The sequence below is a fragment of the Vanellus vanellus genome (genome assembly GCF_965231255.1).
Source record: "Vanellus vanellus genome assembly, contig: HAP1_SCAFFOLD_485, whole genome shotgun sequence".
Lineage (NCBI taxonomy): Eukaryota > Metazoa > Chordata > Aves > Charadriiformes > Charadriidae > Vanellus > Vanellus vanellus.
The window spans coordinates 56,378-74,469 of record NW_028127575.1 but is presented as its reverse complement, the minus strand read 5'-3'; the positions used below and the strand labels follow the sequence as shown (position 1 = coordinate 74,469).

The following is an 18,092-nucleotide window of genomic DNA, read 5'->3' as shown; positions in this document are numbered from 1 at the left end:
AGGTAAGGTCAAGGGACCTGCACGAGAACTCCAGTTCTTGGGAATTAAGTGGCAAGATGGCCGTCACCAGATCCCAACGGATATGATTAACGGAATAACATCTATGTCCCCACCTACTAACAAAAAGGAAAGACAAGCCTTTTTAGGTGTTGTGGGTTTCTGGAGAATGCATATCCCAGGTTATAGCCAGATTGTGAAACCTCTCTATGAAGTGGCTCGAAAGAAAAATGAGTTTCTGTGGGGCCCTGAGCAATGACAAGCCTTTGAGCAAATTAAACAAGAGATTGTGCATGCAGTAGCCCTTGGAGCAGTCCAAACTGGACGGGACATTAGAAATGCGCTCTACACTGCAGCCGGGGACAATGGCCCTACCTGGAGCCTCTGGCAGAAAGCACCAGGGGAGACTCGAGGTCGACCCCTAGGATTCTGGAGTGGAGGATATAAAGGCTCCGAGGCCAACTATGCTCCAACTGAGAAAGAAATCTTGGCAGCATATGAAGGAGTTAGAGCTGCTTCAGAAGTAATTGGTACTGAGGCACAGCTCCTCCTGGCGCCCCGATTACCAGTACTGGGCTGGATGTTCAAGGGTAAAGTTCCTTCTACTCATCATGCCGCCGATGCTACCTGGAGTAAGTGGGTTGCCTTAATCACGCAGTGAGCTCGAATAGGAAAGCCAGATGGCCCAGGAATTGTAGAAGTCATCACAAATTGGCCCGAAGGCAAAGACTTGGGGAAGGCACTAGAGGAGGTGGTGACACGTGCTGAGGAAGCTGCACCATATAATGAACTGTCAGATAATGAGAAACAGTATGCCTTGTTTACTGATGGGTCTTGTCGTATTCTAGGAAAACATGGAAGGTGGAAAGCTGCTGTGTGGAGTCCTACACGACAAGTCACGGAAGCTGCTGAAGGACAAGGTGAATCGAGTCAATTTGCAGAGGTAAAAGCCATCCAGCTGGCGTTAGATGTTGCTGAACGAGAAAAGTGTCCAATACTCTATCTCTATACTGACTCATGGATGGTGGCAAATGCTCTGTGGGGGTGGGTAAAGCAGTGGAAGCAGAGCAACTGGCAGCGCAGAGATAAACCCGTCTGGGCTGCTGAGCTGTGGCAAGACATTGCTGAGCGGCTAGCGAACCTAGTCGTAAAGGTACATCACGTAGATGCCCACGTACCCATGAGTCGGGCCACCGAGGAACATCAAAACAATCAGCAAGCGGATCAGGCTGCTCAAATTTTCCAGACAGACTTGGACTGGGAACATAAAGGTGAACTATTCTTAGCTCAGTGGGCCCGTGACACTTCCGGTCATCAAGGAAGGGATGCAACATATAAATGGGCCCATGACCGAGGGGTGGATTTAACCATGGACACTATTGCGCAGGTTATCCGCGACTGTGAAACATGCGCCGAAATCAAGCAAGCTAAATGGTTAAAACCTTTGTGGTATGGGGGACAGTGGCTGAAATATAAGTATGGGGAGGCTTGGCAAACTGATTACATCACGCTCCCTCAAACTCGCCAGGGTAAGCGCTATGTGCTTACAATGGTGGAAGCAAGCACCGGATGGTTGGAAAGCTCTGCCGTACCCCATGCCACTGCCCGGAATACTATCCTGGGCCTTGAAAAGCAAGTCATGTGGCGACATGGCGGCCCAGAAAGAATTGAGTCAGACAACGGGACTCATTTTGAAAACAATCTTATAAGTAATTGGGCAAAAGAAGATGGCGTAGAGTGGATATATCCTATCCCCTATCATGCACCAGCTTCTGGGAAGATTGAGCGATACAATGGACTGTTAAAAACCACCCTAAAAGCAATAGGAGGGGTGGAACTTTTAAAAATTGGGACAAGCATTTAGAGCAAGCTACCCGGCTAGTTAACACCAGGGGATCCATCAATCGAGCTGGTCCTGCTCAATCAGACCTTTTACATACTGTAGAAGGGGATCAAGTCCCTGTGGTGCATGGAAGGAATTTGTTAGGGAAAGCTGTTTGGGTTTTTCCTGCTTCAGGCAAAAGCAAACCCATTTGTGGGACTGTTTTTGCTCAAGGACCTGGATGTACTTGGTGGGTGATGCTGAAGGATGGAGAAGTTCAATGTGTACCTCAAGGGAATTTAACCCTTGGTGAGAATACTCAATCCAGAGCAGTATGATGCTGATCACTACATAATACTAACAGTGTTCCATACGTGCTTTTCAGGATAATAGAGAGGTGATGAAACCTGAGATAGCTTCATCAAGTGGCATCCAGCAAGCTCTTCAAGATGAACATGCTATCCGTGGGCACAAACCAGAGTGAATTTCGTACCATCTTTCCTGCCCTGAGATGAGATCCTGCAATCATGAACTAAATGGACTTTTGCATATAACTTTTGTAGGTAAATGTAAACCATAGATGAGTGACCTGCATGTATCCATCTCATATATATAATCTGTGTGTGTGTAAATTTGATAGATAAAAGTAATAGTAATCTGAGCAAGATGCAAATGGTATGGAATAAGGGGTGGAATGTCCTGGTTTGAGGTAAAACAGAACCAATTTTGTTCAGTAACTTCGCTTGTTAGCTGGGCCTCTTCTAACTACTGAAATTAACTGCATATTGTGCAGACAGCGTTCACTCTCTCAGAGTGATAAGACCACTTGTTTGTAGCTGATGCCCAGACATGGTATGCAGAGAGGCTCCTGCTTATACTTATTGCTATAACCCCCAAGGCCAACCAACTTTGTTATTTGCCCCGTTGGAGGGTCAGAAGCGGAAAAGCATAGTGGAGTCCCACCTGCAGGGAGGAGCGGACAGGACAGGTGACCCAAAACTCACCAACAGGGTATTCCATCCCATCTGCCTCATGCTCAGTATAAAAGCTGAGGGATCAAAGGGTCAGCTCTTCCTTCAACGGCCGACGTCTGAGGAGGACTCTGTTCATCTGCCTGTGATCCCGATCCTGAATCCAGATCCAGAATCCAGTTCCCGTCCGTCACTGCGTCCAGCCTGGGACTGCCCCAGTGCCAGCCGGTGACGTCATTGTCATCTCGGGAGCTTGATAGGGTTTTGTGTCTATTTTTCATTTTTTCTTTTCTTTTATTATTAATACTTCATTAAAGTACTTTAGTTCCTTCTAAACTCATAAGTCTCTTTTTCCTCCTCTGCCTCTCTCTTTGAAGAGGGGTAGAGGGGAGCATCTGTCGGTGCCATCTGGGGTGCCTCAGGTCCCCAGTAGTGGATTTTGGCCTAAACCACGACAGTCCCGTAGCTTGTGAATTTGACTGGTTTCCCTGTGCCATGAAGTCGATTTTAACCCGACTAAAGCAAGACATGTATTTAAAGTGAAATCAAAGTGTGCTAACCTTTGTATACAGAAAACAGTTGGAGTTCTTCTCTATCTCAGATCTTTGGCAGCAGAGGCATTGCTTTCTCATGGAGGCCGGCTCCGTGTGTACGTGTGCACAGAAAGGAGGAGCGGTGGGGCAGGGTGTCAGTGCACTCCTGAGAAGCTGTAAAACATTTGGTCCGGTCTCAGTGCGCAGCTGCAATAGCTGGGAAAACGGGAGGAAACCAAAGGCGGCAATGAGAAGACAGCTGTATCAGCCTGAGTATTTGATGAGCCATATACATAGCTCACAGTTAACCTCAAGTGGTAACATGAAGGAAATGAAAATGTTTCTTCTGGGGACAATGGGGCACAGGGGTGCTGACAGTTGGCCTGATGGGTGTTATTAAAAGTTGGAGACAAGTCCCCTTGATTGGCCGGAGCAGACGCCCAAAGGCTGTACTGGGTTGCCCATGGATGGCAGCGGGAGCTGTCCAGGGACGGGATCAATTGTCCCAGCAAAGGCAGTCTGGTTGCCCAGAGTCTGCACTGAGCTGCCCACGGGTGGCCCCGGGTTGCCCATCAAGAGCACCGGGCACCAAAGGGCTGCATCAGGTTGCCATAGCGGCTGCAGGGAGCTGCCCAGGCAGAACCCGGTCCCTGAGCGCCCTGCGCCCCTGGCAACCCTGCCCTGGTTCTGTGTCACACAGGGCACTGGGGACGCTGCAGTGTCTGGCAGTGCTGCCACCGAACCCCACAGCACAGCAGGGAGTAGCCGCCCTCCCGGGCACTCCCAAGCCTCTGGAGGTTTCAGGTGAGTATGTACCATTATGGGAAAGTATTTTTTATGCAAACTTCCCATTTTTGAAGGACTCAAGTGGCTTTCATGCTGTAACAGATGGGATTGAGCACATGCTTTGAGTCAAACCCCACTCCCACCCAGGCATCTTGTTGCAGCACACCAGTGTCCTCACCTTTCACTGGGCTCTGAGCCAGGCTGGGAGCCGTGGGGAGGGGATGGGGTACCTCCTGAGTCCCCTCCTGAGGGTTTGGCCTCAGATGCGGTGTGTTAGGGACATTTGCTGGCCCTCTGCATGATGTTTCTGACAACAACTGACTGATACCCTGAATCTGAAAAGAGCAGTAGCACCCACAATGCCGTATGCAGTTCTCGGTAGCAAAATCTTCACGTGTGGCCATTCCTCCTAGGGCTCCTGCAAGGCTGCTGTTTACACACCCCTCTGAAAAGACTGTCTGGGATTTCTCCTTTCCAAGTGCATCGATTTTACGTCAGGTGAGGCGTAGGCATTTTTCTTCCTTTGCAAGTCAAGAGAGGGCTGTTCTCTTGAGACTGAAATAGCTGGAGGGGGGTCAAATTTGGATATAGATCTGCAAAGCATCAATGCAAGTGAAGGTGGGGGGTGAGGATTGAGTCCCTGACCCACCAATCACACTGGGTTGGTCCAAAGGGGCGCAGCTATCGGGGCTGGAAAGGGCACTTTGAAAGAGAAAAGGACATCTGGAGTACTAGAAGATCAGCACATACGCCAACCAAAAGAAGCCAATGAACACAAGACAATCACCAGCTACACTTTCACGGGATTGACAGATTTGAGGAGAATGAAGGCTAATATCTGTCATTCTCCTGAGCAGCCATGCTTTGCTTTTCTCCGCATTTCAATACTTGAGGCTAGATACTAAACAAATTCAAATCCCTTTCCGGATACAAATGCTTGGGGTGCTGTGAGAAGGCATTTGCTTTCAAGAGTTTTAGGCCTGTACAGGTGACCTGTGGGTGCTGTGTGCATTGCTGTTTGTGTTAGAAGCTGCATGTGTTGCTGTAAGAAGGAAGGCAAGTGCAGGAGCTGACTGAGGGAAGTTGTCTTCTATCTCCTCCTCTGTGCAGGACAAGTACTTGAAGAGCAGTGGTCAGGAATGGAGGCTGTCGGCTTTCCCTTAACGGCAAGACATGCCAAGGTTCTGCCTGCCATCAACACCATGACTGCCAGCTATAAAGACCGTTTCCCGTACTACCCGTTGCCTCAGAGCTCCAGCCTCCCCTGGATGCCCAGCACCTACTCTAAAAGAGATGCCATCAAACCAACTTTGGCTCCCTTTTCCAAAACTTCCCAGGGGATGACCACCAGCGAGAAGCTCCCTTACATTTCCAACAGAACAACCCTCTTCACCCGCTACACCCCTGATGACTGGTACAGGTCCAACCTGACCAAGTACAAAGAGTCAGAGACTTCCCGGCACAATGCGGAGGCTCTGAGAGTTGATACCACCCGCATGATTGGGGATAAATACCAGCAGACAAAGAAAACACAAGAAGAAAGCACCAAAAGCCTGGGAGGACGTGTGAATGCTATTGAGTTTTGGAAAGGGGAGCTCTGCCGTGAGCTGGATGAGATGATCGGGGAGACCAACACGCTCACAGACATGAAGAAGAGACTGGAGAGAGCCTTGGCCGAGACGGAGGCCCCTCTCCAGGTAAGCACTCTGTCCAGTGGGCTGCAAGCTGTAGCCTACTGCTGGAACAACTGCAGCCATTCAAATGTCTAACTAAGTTCCACTGCAGCTCCGCAAGACCTAGAGAGTTTTTATGAAGAGACCATAAGTTAAGTTTGCAATGTCTTCCCATCTGCTGCATCCCCTATCAGCCCGTTATGAGCTCATCACAACTCCATTTGCTTAACCAAATATTTGTGTAGGCGGAACATCCAAATTCCTGGAGTGGGATACAGAAGCCCATGTCTTCCTACAACACCCTGGGGAGGTCAGCATCAAGGCTGACACAGGTGCCTGTGCCACAGCTCTGGTTGCAGCCGGGACATGTGTGCTCCCTCATGTTGATTTGATGTGTATGGTGCAGTTCGGTTGCTTGTAGTCAGCTGAAGCAGCCGCCCTGGGCACTTTGTTCCCCTGGTGTCCCCTCTGTGCCCGCCTAGAATTTCTTTTCTTCCATTTCTTGAGATGGGGACTCTCTCTATAGAGAATCCTGCCCCTGCACCGACAGTGATGGCATGTCCCCAACAGGTCGCTCAGCAGTGCTTGCTTCAGCGGGAGAAGAGGATGGGCATTGACCTCGTCCATGATGATGTGGAGAAAGAGCTCTTCACGGTAAGTTGGGCCACCCAGATCATGTGTTAAAGCCAGTTTTACCTAAACTGCCCTACAGAGGCTTTGCAGCCTTCTTCCCTACCTGGCTCCTTACTGCTGGGGAGGTGCTCAGCTCTTCAACCCCCCAAAACCTGCTGGGCCAGGGGATGGTGTTCCCCCAGGCAGCAGCATGCCCACGCCATGTGGGTATGACTTGGCCGTACAGAGGATGGAATAGCTGAAGAGCAGCTGCGTGTTTGTGTAGCGTGTGGGGGTTCTGTGTCCCTCTTCAGGGAGTAGTGCACTAAAGACATGCACGCAGTTTGGGGGCACTTTCTCCACTCCCTGCCTGTTTACTCTGGGCAGAAAGACAAGCAGGCAAGTTCTTGCTGTGTGCTTGGTTGGGGAGGTCTGAGGGGACGAGTGGCATCAGGACAACTGAGTACAGACACTGATGATGGGGCCATGTGTCCTTTACCCAGGAAGTCAATGTCATCAGGTCGTGCCAGGAGAAGATGCAGCGGTACCTGGATGAAGCCAAAGCCCAGCTCACGTAAGGAGGAGCTCCTTATGTCATGCCCTAGGGCTGATGTGCATTTGCAGTTGTGATGTGGACCCCTAGCAGACCCCGACCTCTCCCCACACCCTGCAGATGGAAAAGCCAGGCGGGCTCCCCGGGAAGTGGGCAGTGATGCTCATGGGATGACAGAGCTGCGTGGGAGGGAGCTGCGGGGAACTGGAGCGGGGAGGAAGCCCTTCCACCTGAACATCCCCAGCGATGGCTGTTGTTTGCATGTTGAAGGTCCAACAGGGCGGCCCAGCACGAGCTGGAGAGGGACCTGGCCCACAAGCAGGCGGCCCACCGCATCGATGACAAGTGTCACCACCTGAGGAGCACCTCCCACGGCATCAGCTACTACCCAGCGGTGGAGCGGGTCGATGCCACGTGAGTGCACGCTGGGCGGCACGCCAGCAGCAAGCTGTGCCCGGGATGCACGGTGCCTCTCCCTGGCAGGGAGCTGCTTGTCCCCAGCCCACTGTCAAGGCACGTCCATCCCGCCTGGAGACAGCTGCCTGAGTGGGACCGTTTCTCTCTGCTTATTGTTATTCTTACTGTTATTGTTATTGTTAACCTTACCTTTATTCTTACCCTTACTCGTACTATTCTTCTCATTCCTATTTTCTGTTGTTGTTGTATTAAACTGTCTCTATCTCCACCCGTGAGTCCTGGTCTTTCTCTTTCCCCTCCATTGAGAGTGGCTGTGTGGTCCTAGCTGCTGGCCAGAGTTAAACCACAACCTATGCTCAAATTAAAGACGGAGATTTCAGATACATTTAATCAGTGCTGCTCCCAGGCAGGCTTCATGCCTGCCCACGTCCAGCTTCAGCACTACGGGCTTACCGGGGCTTCTTCTTCCCCCTCACCTCCTGAAGGATCTCGGTGCCGGACTCTTGGGCCAAGATCACAGACGACAACATCCTCCGCTCACAGAGCCAACGGGCGGCCTCCTCCAAGCTGCGGGACAACATCGAGAACCTGCTGGTGGTGGCGGCAAACGAGATGTGGAGCCAGTTCAACAGGGTGAACATCGCCTTCACCAAACGCATCAGCGAGACAGCCGATGCCAAGAGCAAGATCCGGACCCACCTGGCCAAGGTAGTCGGAACCCCTCCCTTTCGGTGTGTCACTGTCACTTCCTAGTGACACCCCTGAGGTGGGACCCTTAGGAGTTGGCACCGTAATTTCATCTCAAGGGATCTGTTTTTGCTACGACGTCCTCACTGGCAGCCTGGAAGCACAGGGATTGCCAGCAGAAAATGCCAATGCTGGTTGCATCTCCTGGTAGTTCCTTCAGAAGCGCTGGCTGCCCTCCAGAACGGCCTTGCTGGGCCTCTGCTGGGCTGCCTGCTGGGGGGGTTGCAGGCTTGCTTCTCCTCCAAGGACGTGCTTTCACTCTCCGTGCTCTGGGGCTGCTGCATGGGCATGCGTGTGTTTGCTTTGCCGAGCAGAGTCAGTGGAAATCAGTGATGGACACCTGCCTCAGAGCTGTGGGTCTCATAGAAAGCTTCCTGAAACGTGCCCGACACTGTATTGAGTAACTGAGGGAAGACGGGGCTTGCAGCACTGCGAGCTGATGCCACGTCTTTCAGTGAGGATCCATGAAGAACCTTCCCTCTCTGAGTTACTGTTGATGGATGATTAGTTCCAGCAAGCGGTAATTTTGGGAAGCTGGGAATTCAATAGGTCCATCAGTGCTCCAAAACCTCCTCTGATGTGACAGCAAGAGCCAAGAGAGGTTTTTCCCTGAAGAAAAATTACTCTTGGCTCTGCGCCTTGATGTGTAGCAGAATGACAGGGGTCTGAGCCCAGGGTCTGCTTATTGAACTTGTTTTGTTCTGCAGATGGACAAGAGGAAAGGGTAATTATGTTGTCACTTGAGAAGATACTTTTTAATTTGTGCATGGGTTTCTTTTTTACGCCAGACGCTGCAGGAAATCTTCCAGGTGGAGAAGACCTTAGAAGCCATCCAAAAGGCCATTAGGGACCAAGGGCCTTCCTTAAAAGTGGCTCAGAGCCGGCTGGACGAGCGCACACGCAGACCAAACGTGGAGCTGTGCCGGGACACTGCCCAGCTCCGGTAAGGCAGGAGTGTGGGTCTGGTGGGCTCCTTGAGGAGTTACGGCTGGTAGCACCCGAGGGTAGCACCCGGGAGTAGCACTGCATGAAAAATTAAGCATGGGCTTTTTTTTCAACAGTCCTTCCATAAGTGCACTGCTATAATCAAAAGCAATGAGCAGGTATTGCAGCCTTTGGGTGCTGGGAGAGCTCTGCGCCCATAAAGGAGGCTGTACACCATGGCCGGGTATAGCCTGATGGCACCCCATGAGGGGATGGATTCTTCCCGCTTGGGTAAGCCCCATCTTCTCTCCAGCCTGCTTCCCGGCAGTTGGATGTGCTCAGTTTTGAAGGACGAGCCCTTTACTCTCCAACAGGATCCTGCTGAGATCCCTTAGGCCCTTCCTTTTGGGGAACTGCAAGGAAGGGTGCCCCCTATGGAGAAGCAGAAAGGGCTGTCCTCACCTTCTCCGAGGACACTGGAAATCCTTTCAAGGACACAGTGGTCTGTTTGGGATTGCACGCCGAGGAGCTGTGGAGGAGTAGGCTGGCCTGAGCGCCCAGCAGCACCCCCTCTGAGGCACCCCAAAGTTCACCCCTCCTGGGAGCCCGTTGGGCAAGACTCCAGCTGAAGCCTTTTCAGAGCAATTGAAACCCAGCCCCACAGCCTTTGCAGCATCTCGTACAACAAGGGTTTTTTCCATCCTCCCCTTGTTTCACATTCACTTTTAGCCTCTCCCAGATGTCCTGTTTTCTTTGTGTGCATCTGTGGGCATGGGGAGGATGCCTGCACAGGGAAATCCAGGAGGGGGAGCCAACAAACCCCCCAAACCAAGCAGGAACAGGAAACCACACCTGCTCATCCCTCTTCTTGCTGGCCCGAGCTGCTCTGGGAGAGGCGGCTGCGCGTTGCCAAAGCCTTTGAGCAGACTTAACCATGCCTCCCCGCTGAGGTCTGGAGGAGCTCTGCCCTCAGCTTTCCCATGCGTCTGCCAGAAACGGGGGGTCTGAGTTAGTCTGAGCACGCTGAAGGGGGAAATCCTGTGACCAAGGGGCCCTTCAGCAATGCCACGGTAGAAACCACCCCCACGATGGCACTGTTAACCAGGGTTTCTTGCTGTTTTCCAGCCTTGTCAACGAGGTCCACAAAATCAACGAGACGGTCCAGAGCCTCCAGCAGCGCCTGAGAGACACCGAGGACACCCTGCAAATGCTGGTTCATACCAAGTCGGTCTTGCAGCATGACCTGGCCGTCAAAGCCAACACACTCTTCATTGATGAGGAGAAGTGCATGGGCATGCGCAAGACCTTTCCCAGCACGGTGCGGCTGCTGGGTTCCATTTAGGCTCAGCTGAACTCACTGAATCTGTTGTGGGAGGGATTCCCAGTTTGGCTAAGATGCTTTGGAAATACTTGATTAGAGTTTCACTTCCTGGTGAAAGCCATGAGTAGAAATTAAATGATCTTTTTGTGTGTTATACGGTCTACCGGTATTTTTTTTGCCTTTGGTTTTTCTCTTTCCACTGTACTTTCACGGTGTGCCAGAAAGTCACTGAAAATACTTTGTAAGCGACTAAGAGTAAATCCACCCACGGGGATTCAGTCCTACCCTCTCAGTCGGTGATTTTAGGAGAAAAACTGTCGTGTCTGCCTCCTTTTGAGTCTGTCTGATGTGGGAAAAGCACAGGGTGAAGCCATGCCGGCTGTCTCGAATCACCTCCCTGTCCTCCACGGGCCTTAGCATAGCTTCAAGGAGAGTCCGTTCCAGGATCTTCCCAGGCACAGAGGTGAGGCTGACAGCTGGGGACTTCCCAGGCTCCCCCTTTCCCCCTTTTTCAAAAATGGGTGCCACATTTCCCTTCTTCCAGTCACTGGGGACTTCCCCTGACTGCCATGACTTTTCAAATATCACCTTCTTAGGTGATATCACCCTTTCATTCCTTGGAGGTATTTCACTGGTGTTTCCTTCTTGCCTCATCGCTGGAAGACTTCAGGTGTCCTGCAGCGTAGCCAGCACATCTCAGAGCAACAGCCTGTGGGCCCTCGCTAGCACCCTGTCCCTCTAACCTTGGCGTGTCATCTCACAGCTTGTCACGGGCAAGCCTGATATTGTCCCCCTCTCCCTTCAAGCCTCGTTTTAAGCGCTGTCAGGGAGCCCTGATAGCTGGTGAGCAAAGACCTTCTTCCCCCTTTGAGACAAGTGAATCCCATCTGACGCCGGCAAGCCTGGTGCTGTGTAGGCCATCCCCTTATCAAAAAAAACAAAATTCTGTTGGTCACACCAGCCACGGATCCACCTATTAATAGACTGGGCCTGTCTGTATGTTTCTTCCAATGTCGCTGCCTGTAACTGGAAGGAAAGAGGAAAAAATAACCTGTGCCCCACATCCCCTTACCAACCGTCCCAAGGCCCTGAAGTCTCTTTTGATCGCCATTGGAGGACATGTTGCAGCTTCACCACCACACACACGGAAGAGTAATAATGGGTAATAGTCCGAGGGCCGTACCAGGCTTGGAAGTTTCCTAGTGATATCCTTAAGCTGGGGCCCAGGGAGGAAGCAGACATCCCATCGGAAGAATAAGGGTTTGGACCAATTTATGTCATTCATGTTCATGGTATGAAAATAATCTTGTATGTTATGAAATAATCTTGCCGGCCAGCTTGGGTCAAGTGCTCACGTCTCACTCCTCCTCATCCCTGCGCCTGGCAAGCTCAAAATCTCTGAGCCCTTGAAACCCACACACCATAGCCAGCTATAAAGTACATATTTTCACAAGTTCAGACACTGGAGTCTTCTAAAAGTGCAGGCTTCCCAACTATTAGAAGAGAAGTTAGTCCTGTGTCGCTCAAAGCAGGACACACTATAACAGTTTTTCATCGCAGGAGAGAGCATATTATTCTCTTTGCATAACCTCATGCAAAATGACTGCAATTCAAAGTGCAGAGCACTCAGGCCTGGTGGCCCTATCTCCCTTAAGCTCTCAGTTTCGCAGCTGCTCACTGAGTTCACGAAAAACACAGTCAGAGTTTTTATTCATTAAGCACAGTCTTTAAGGCAGCTATCTTGTCAGGTTTTGAAAGCCGAGCTCTTGTCCTCAGCTCCTCTGCTCTTCTCCTGGGCACACAGTAGCTACTGGAAACAGCTGAAGAGGCACTGCTCATTGTGTGTTGCTATCAACATATTTACATTAGTTTAGTCTAAAATACACCCCGTGATTATGTAAAGGTTTGGAAAGGACCAGGCCAAGTCGGGACAGCTGAGGCCACCTGGGCTAGTATCAAGGCTGATTTGGTACTAGCAGACGATTGTTTCTCTTTGGAAGAGCAATTACACAAAACAGTGAAGGTGATCTGAAGCTTTGTTGAGGCGGGTGCACTGCATACCCTGACCTCTGAGTTCATGATCTGCTTCCCCTCCTAATCAATGGGCAGAAATAGCACTTCTTTGATACAGTTCCAGTGACTTCAGACATTGGTTTTAACAGATTTTGACTTGACGCACAGAGGCACGCGTCTTTCCACTGAAAGAGGGTTTAGTTCATGACGAGGCAGGAAGTTGCAATAATACTGTTAGGTGAGATTGCATCCACTATGAACAGCCATGCAAGGATGATGATGGTTTTGAAAAGAATCAAAATTTTTATCACAGCTCCCATAAAATTCAATAGAGCCCAAAACCTCTGGTGCAAACTGTAGGAACAAATCTCAAGAATGTGGCAAAGTTCAAAGCACGGAGGGGAGGAAGATTTTTATTTCAAGATAAAAGTGATTTCACCCCTTCATGTGCATGCTGTCCTATCCTCCCAGCAGCTAAATGTGTATTTCCACCCAGCCTGGACACAATTCCCCGAGCCGAGACAGAGGACAAGAGACACAGCTTTGGGAGGCCTCTGCATATCTCCCGGATGGTCCCTGCCTGGGTGAACAACGCTCACATCTGCCCCTTCACACTGGGTTATACCAACAACCAAACCACTCAAGTGCCCCTACTGGAAGAGGCCTCTTGTGCAACTCGGAGACGGCTCAGGGAAGGGTCAACAAGGAATATAGACCTGGATGCTCTGGAGTGTGGCATCGCAGGTCTGGACGGATTGACCTCCAGGCTCAGGGATCCCACAGCCTCTCTGGCAACCCACTCCACTGCTTTATGAGTCTCACAAGGATTTTCTTCTGGATTCCTGCTCTCCAGCCTGAACCTCTCCACTTTCAGGAGATGCCACCAGGCAGTGCTGGCAAGACGTTCCAAGTGATGGGTTCTGTTGTCACCGAGGGATGGGCTCTGATGTCACCAAGCAACGGATTGTGAACACGTGCCCCTCGCTGCTTAAATCCGGGCGCCGAGTCCCATCCAGCTGGTTCATACCCGCATTTCAGCTGAGCAGTTGGCGAGGCTGGAGTGTTGAGCCAAGCCTTGGCGCTGGTGTCCTGACTGGGGAGTTAGTTGCTCGCGGCAGCTCTCCATCTGTGCCCCAGAGCCCGCAAAGGATTTTCCCTGGCCCTGTCAGCTTCAGGCAGCCGGGGCAGTCAGGAGGCACGCTCGCAGCAGCAGAGGTGAGCTGTGTGGGGACACCGCACCCTGGGGAGCTGGGAGGGTTTCTTTCTTGAGGGACCTGGGCATTTCTTCCAGCCCTCCTCAGGCCAGCCAGTGACCGTGGCCTCTCTTCCTTTTCCAGCCTGACACCGGCTGCTGCAGCGCCACAGGGAGGGAGCACTTGGTCACCCCCAGCTGCCCCTAGCACGATGCAGCGAGTGGAGAGCATGGCAATGGACCTGGACAACCGCTGCCCAGTGTGCCTGGACAACTGGGACGATGCCGCCTATGCCATGCCATGCCTCCACCAATTCTGTTACCAGTGCATCCTGCGCTGGGCTAACAGCAAGCCCGAGTGCCCTCTCTGCAAGAGGAGAGTGCGATCCATCGTGCACTCGGTGAGGGCAGACAATGACTTCGAAGAGGTTCCCATCGCGTCATCTGCCTCAGCCCCCGCACCAGTTGGCACCCGGCAGGCCGGAGGAGCGCCCAGGCACCCAGACACCCACAGCCCCCCTCGCCGCTCTGTAACACCTCAGCCGCTGGCAGTGGAGTCAGTGCCCAGGGCTCTGGTGGGCGGCCTCCAGCCCCATACCTGGGCGTTCCTCTTTGACGACCACCCTGCTCTCCTCCAACGCTTTCTGCCCTGGCTCCAACAGCAGCTGGGGCTGATCTTTGCCGAGGAGCCTTCAGCAGCCGTTGTGATGGAGGACCTCATCCTGGCCGTCCTGGGCTTCTTTGGTCTGGACGAAGAGGTCCTGGTCCGGCTGCTGCAGGTCAGCCTCCAGGATCGCGCGGCGACATTTGTACAGCAGCTTATCAACGTCGCCGTGCAACGCTGCAGCGCGGAGGCCCACCGTCTGCTGGGCCTCGAGGACAGCCATGCTGCCGAGGAGCGGGAGGGCAGCCCCGTGGCTGTCCCTCCTCCTGCTGCCTCCAGAAGGGGGTCTCCTGGCCCTGGCCAAGCCACCTCCCGCAGCCCTGCTGCAGACGATGAAGAGGAGCGACCCAACACCTCCACCGCTGCTCTTCATGGGGCTCCCGGCAGCTCCCCCGATGCCCCTGTTCCAACCAACGGGGAACAGGAGGAGCTGCATGAGGATCCAGGGGAGGTTGCCGCAGGTCCCTCTACTCCCAGCCGCAGCAGGGACCTCTCCCGTGGGGGGCCATGGCGAGGCACGAAGAGGAGGGCCAGCAGCTCCCAACATTCACCTCAGCCACCCAAGAGGCCACCCCGCCGGCACAACTAGAACAAGGCCCCAGGAGCTGCCAAAACCAGGGCCAGGCCAGCAGCTGGGACACATGCTCAATACAGTTTTGTATATATTTCATTATTTCCTTTTTATTTTATTCTTAACGTTTTAGTCAAGTAGTTCAGTTCCTTCTGAAATCCTGAGTCTCTCTTTCTCTCTCCTGCCTCTCTTTGAAGACACGTTGACGAGAGCATCTGTCCTGCCACCCAGTGGCCAATCCGGCCCAAACCACAACAGCCATAGAGAATCATACCTCCAGTATCAACTCTGTGCTACAGCTCATAATCAAACCTTACCAGCTATTTAGTCCTCTCAGTTTTTATTGACACAGAGCAAGTTTTGCAGACCCAGTCCAGTTTTGTTCCGGGGAAATTCTATCTGGCCTCATCTTTCCAGGGCCAGGCATCACACACCGCAGCAGGTAAAACATCCTGTCCTGCAGAACGCCCGTTTTCATGGGGGAGGGAAACAGCACTGCGGGTAGCACTGATAACGTAGACCACAGAAGCAAGTGGGCAGAGCTCCATGAAAACACTGCCAGGCTTTTTGCCACACAAGGACTACCCCTGCAGTCTTGTCAGAGGTTGCTTACTTAGCTTATAGCAGTCCACCCCTCCAACATCAAAGGTGTCGCCGCAAGACTGAGACCCCAGAGATGCCACAGAAAGCACCATCTCCACCCCTTTACCAAAGCGGTTCCCGGTTAAGTACCAACAGCAGGAATTGCTGCTGCCCACTGCTCTGGGCATCCGCCACCATCCACCCCACACAAAGGGCCAGCTGGGTATCTCCCCCATGGGCACGCCAACTCTGCAGACTCCTTTCAGGTGTCTTTTCAGGCAGAGCAGACACAGACCAGATGAGTTTCAAGCTGAAACACGACTTTGTCATGCAGGCAGAGAAAAAAGCTCTCAGAACTTGAGAGTTTTATTTCTCAATCTGAAAAATGACACACAGCGTAGGTACAAAGACAAGGAGACGCTACAGTCCACAGCAGGAGCGGTGGTCAGGCACTCTCCCTGCACCTCTTTGCCAGGGACGGTGCTCTTGCACAGGCAGAGGTATCTTCTCCCCTCCCCAAAAGCGCACCGACCCCACAGACAGACATTTCTCCCACACCTCCTTTGAAGGAAGGCTACCAGCGACCCACCTGCAGAATTAGCCAGAGACTTCTCAGCACCTTATCATGCCGCTGTGCTTTCAGTCAGAACGGCATTTTTGATTATAAGCAACTAAGGGCAGAACTAAAGTAAATCTCTATCAAAATGCAGCAAAACCATGACACTGTTCTTATTCCTCTGGCTTCTTTCCAGAGTCATTTACAAAATACCATTCCTCTCTAGGCCACTCCTAATGGACAGCCTTTCAAGATTTTTCAAATCTACATCAGCATCTTCTTTAAGAGTTTAGCACCCAACACAGAGCTGAAGGCATTTCTCCTTCTCCTAAGAAAGCCCAGCTCAATCTCTACTTTGCTTCCCGTCTTCCCCACCCCAACTCACACCAACACAGCGCACGCACCTCCTCAAGCAACACTTTCTTTCACCAAAACACAGGACCTGTTTCTGAAGTCAACTGCCGGAGGGACCAGCGAGAACTGCTTGGGCTCTTCTACCTGTGACATTGAAAGGGATGTTGAAGTGGGATTTCAGTAGTGAACTCAACATGACAAACTCCAGCAGAGGTAAGAAAAACACGTTTTTTAGGAACTAGTTCAAAACAGGGCCCAGGAGCACCACTAAGTGTTTCAGTGCCACATCCCCCCTCTCCAGTAACACCAGAGTCGCAGCAGAACTCTAATCTGTAACAATAAACGTACGAGGCACATACTGCCTGTAAAAGCAGAATATCCAAAACTGCAGGCAAATCCTCACTGGCACAGAGCAGCACACTTCAGTCCTCCTCAGGGTCTCTGTTGAAAGGGTGGTAACTGGAGCAACGGGATTTGCCACTGCCTCCTTTCTTCCTACAGAAGAAAGCTATCGAGTATTGCCATACATTTGCCTTTCTGCTCTGGCAGAGCCCTTTCTTCCGCAGGCCTCTCTGAAGTCCTTGGGAAGTGCGGAGTGCCCACAGCTCTCCTGTTCCACCCCCAGCGCTGGAGGCAACCCAGGGGAGAATTAGAGCAGTCGAGAAGCTGCTCTGGCTTGCGTTGCTGTGTGAACGCATGCCGACCACCTCCACAGACGCAAGGCTAACGGCAACCCACCAGCAAGGAATGCTTCTTGCACCAGCCTTCTTCAATACCTACATACTTTTGTGGGCCTAAGCCCAGGTCTCCCATGACAATTTTCATTAAGCTGCATTCTAAGTGATGATTTTTCAAAACACTCTGGAGATTGTCCTTTCTTAGCAGCTTTCTAACTGCTCAATCAATGCAAAGTATTATTTTTCCCACACAAATGGAAACTCATTGGTCTCAACCTGATATTACTCGGTGTTCCTCAAGAGTATCAGCCTTTTCTCCCAGCTGACACTTCAAGAGCAGATGCAGCAGCTCAGCCATTTCCCAAGAAATTCTACACAAATTTGCAGTACCTGGAACTAGGTGCCTACACAGAAGTCACATCTCATGGGAAAACACACGTTTAAGGCCATCCCTCACACTCTGGTGTTGCTGGCCTTCTTTTGCATACATTTGTTTTCCTAGGTATAAGGATTAACAAAACCATGAATCATTTGGGTCAGTCTGCCACACCCTGCAGGTAATACTGCATAGCATGTTTTCCAAGTGTTCACGGCCCTGGGAGTCACGCTTGCCCACATTGAACAATAAATGCTCAATAATGCCCAGATCACAAAGCCAATACGCTGCTTGTGTGCACCAAATAGAAGGCAAAAGCACAGGAACTCCTATGCAACAAGGGTCCGAAGAAGCAGAAGAAGCTGCAAGTCGAAACCTGAGTCATCAGATCCCAAATTTGGTCCAGTTGTTTTGTGAGTACGAGTAGCAATGAAGACACACAGAGCGACAAACACAGCAATCCTCTTGGTGTCTTCAGGAAGAACCTAAATCATTAGGCATAGTCAGAAATGGTGAGCGTCCTCAGATCATGTGCCTGAGCTCAAAAAGGAAACGTTTCTCCTCCAGACTGGCACAACCTGTGGAAATAAGACTATCAGGAATGCTGCTGAGAAGGAGAGAGATTAAGATGGGCAGATCAAAAGTCAGCATGTTGCACCTTAACCTGCGGAGGGACAAGGGCAAAAGGTTACAGAATTTGCAAACGCGTGCTCAGGGAACAAAGAAATACTGGAAGCAAAGCCGCGGCTCC

At 51.6% G+C, this 18,092-nt stretch overlaps 1 protein-coding gene across 1 annotated transcript; it reads left to right on the top strand.

The window, feature by feature from the left end:
• Positions 1-5,248: 5,248 nt before the first annotated feature.
• Positions 5,249-10,377, top strand: LOC309685190 (tektin-3-like; the record flags this gene model as incomplete). The annotated part of the gene is made up of 7 exons (XM_082501000.1): positions 5,249-5,806; positions 6,353-6,436; positions 6,898-6,968; positions 7,218-7,361; positions 7,850-8,072; positions 8,900-9,054; positions 10,161-10,377. 7 exons carry the CDS (start codon positions 5,249-5,251, stop codon positions 10,375-10,377), a joined length of 1,452 nt encoding a protein of 483 aa, XP_082357126.1.
• Positions 10,378-18,092: the final 7,715 nt, after the last annotated feature.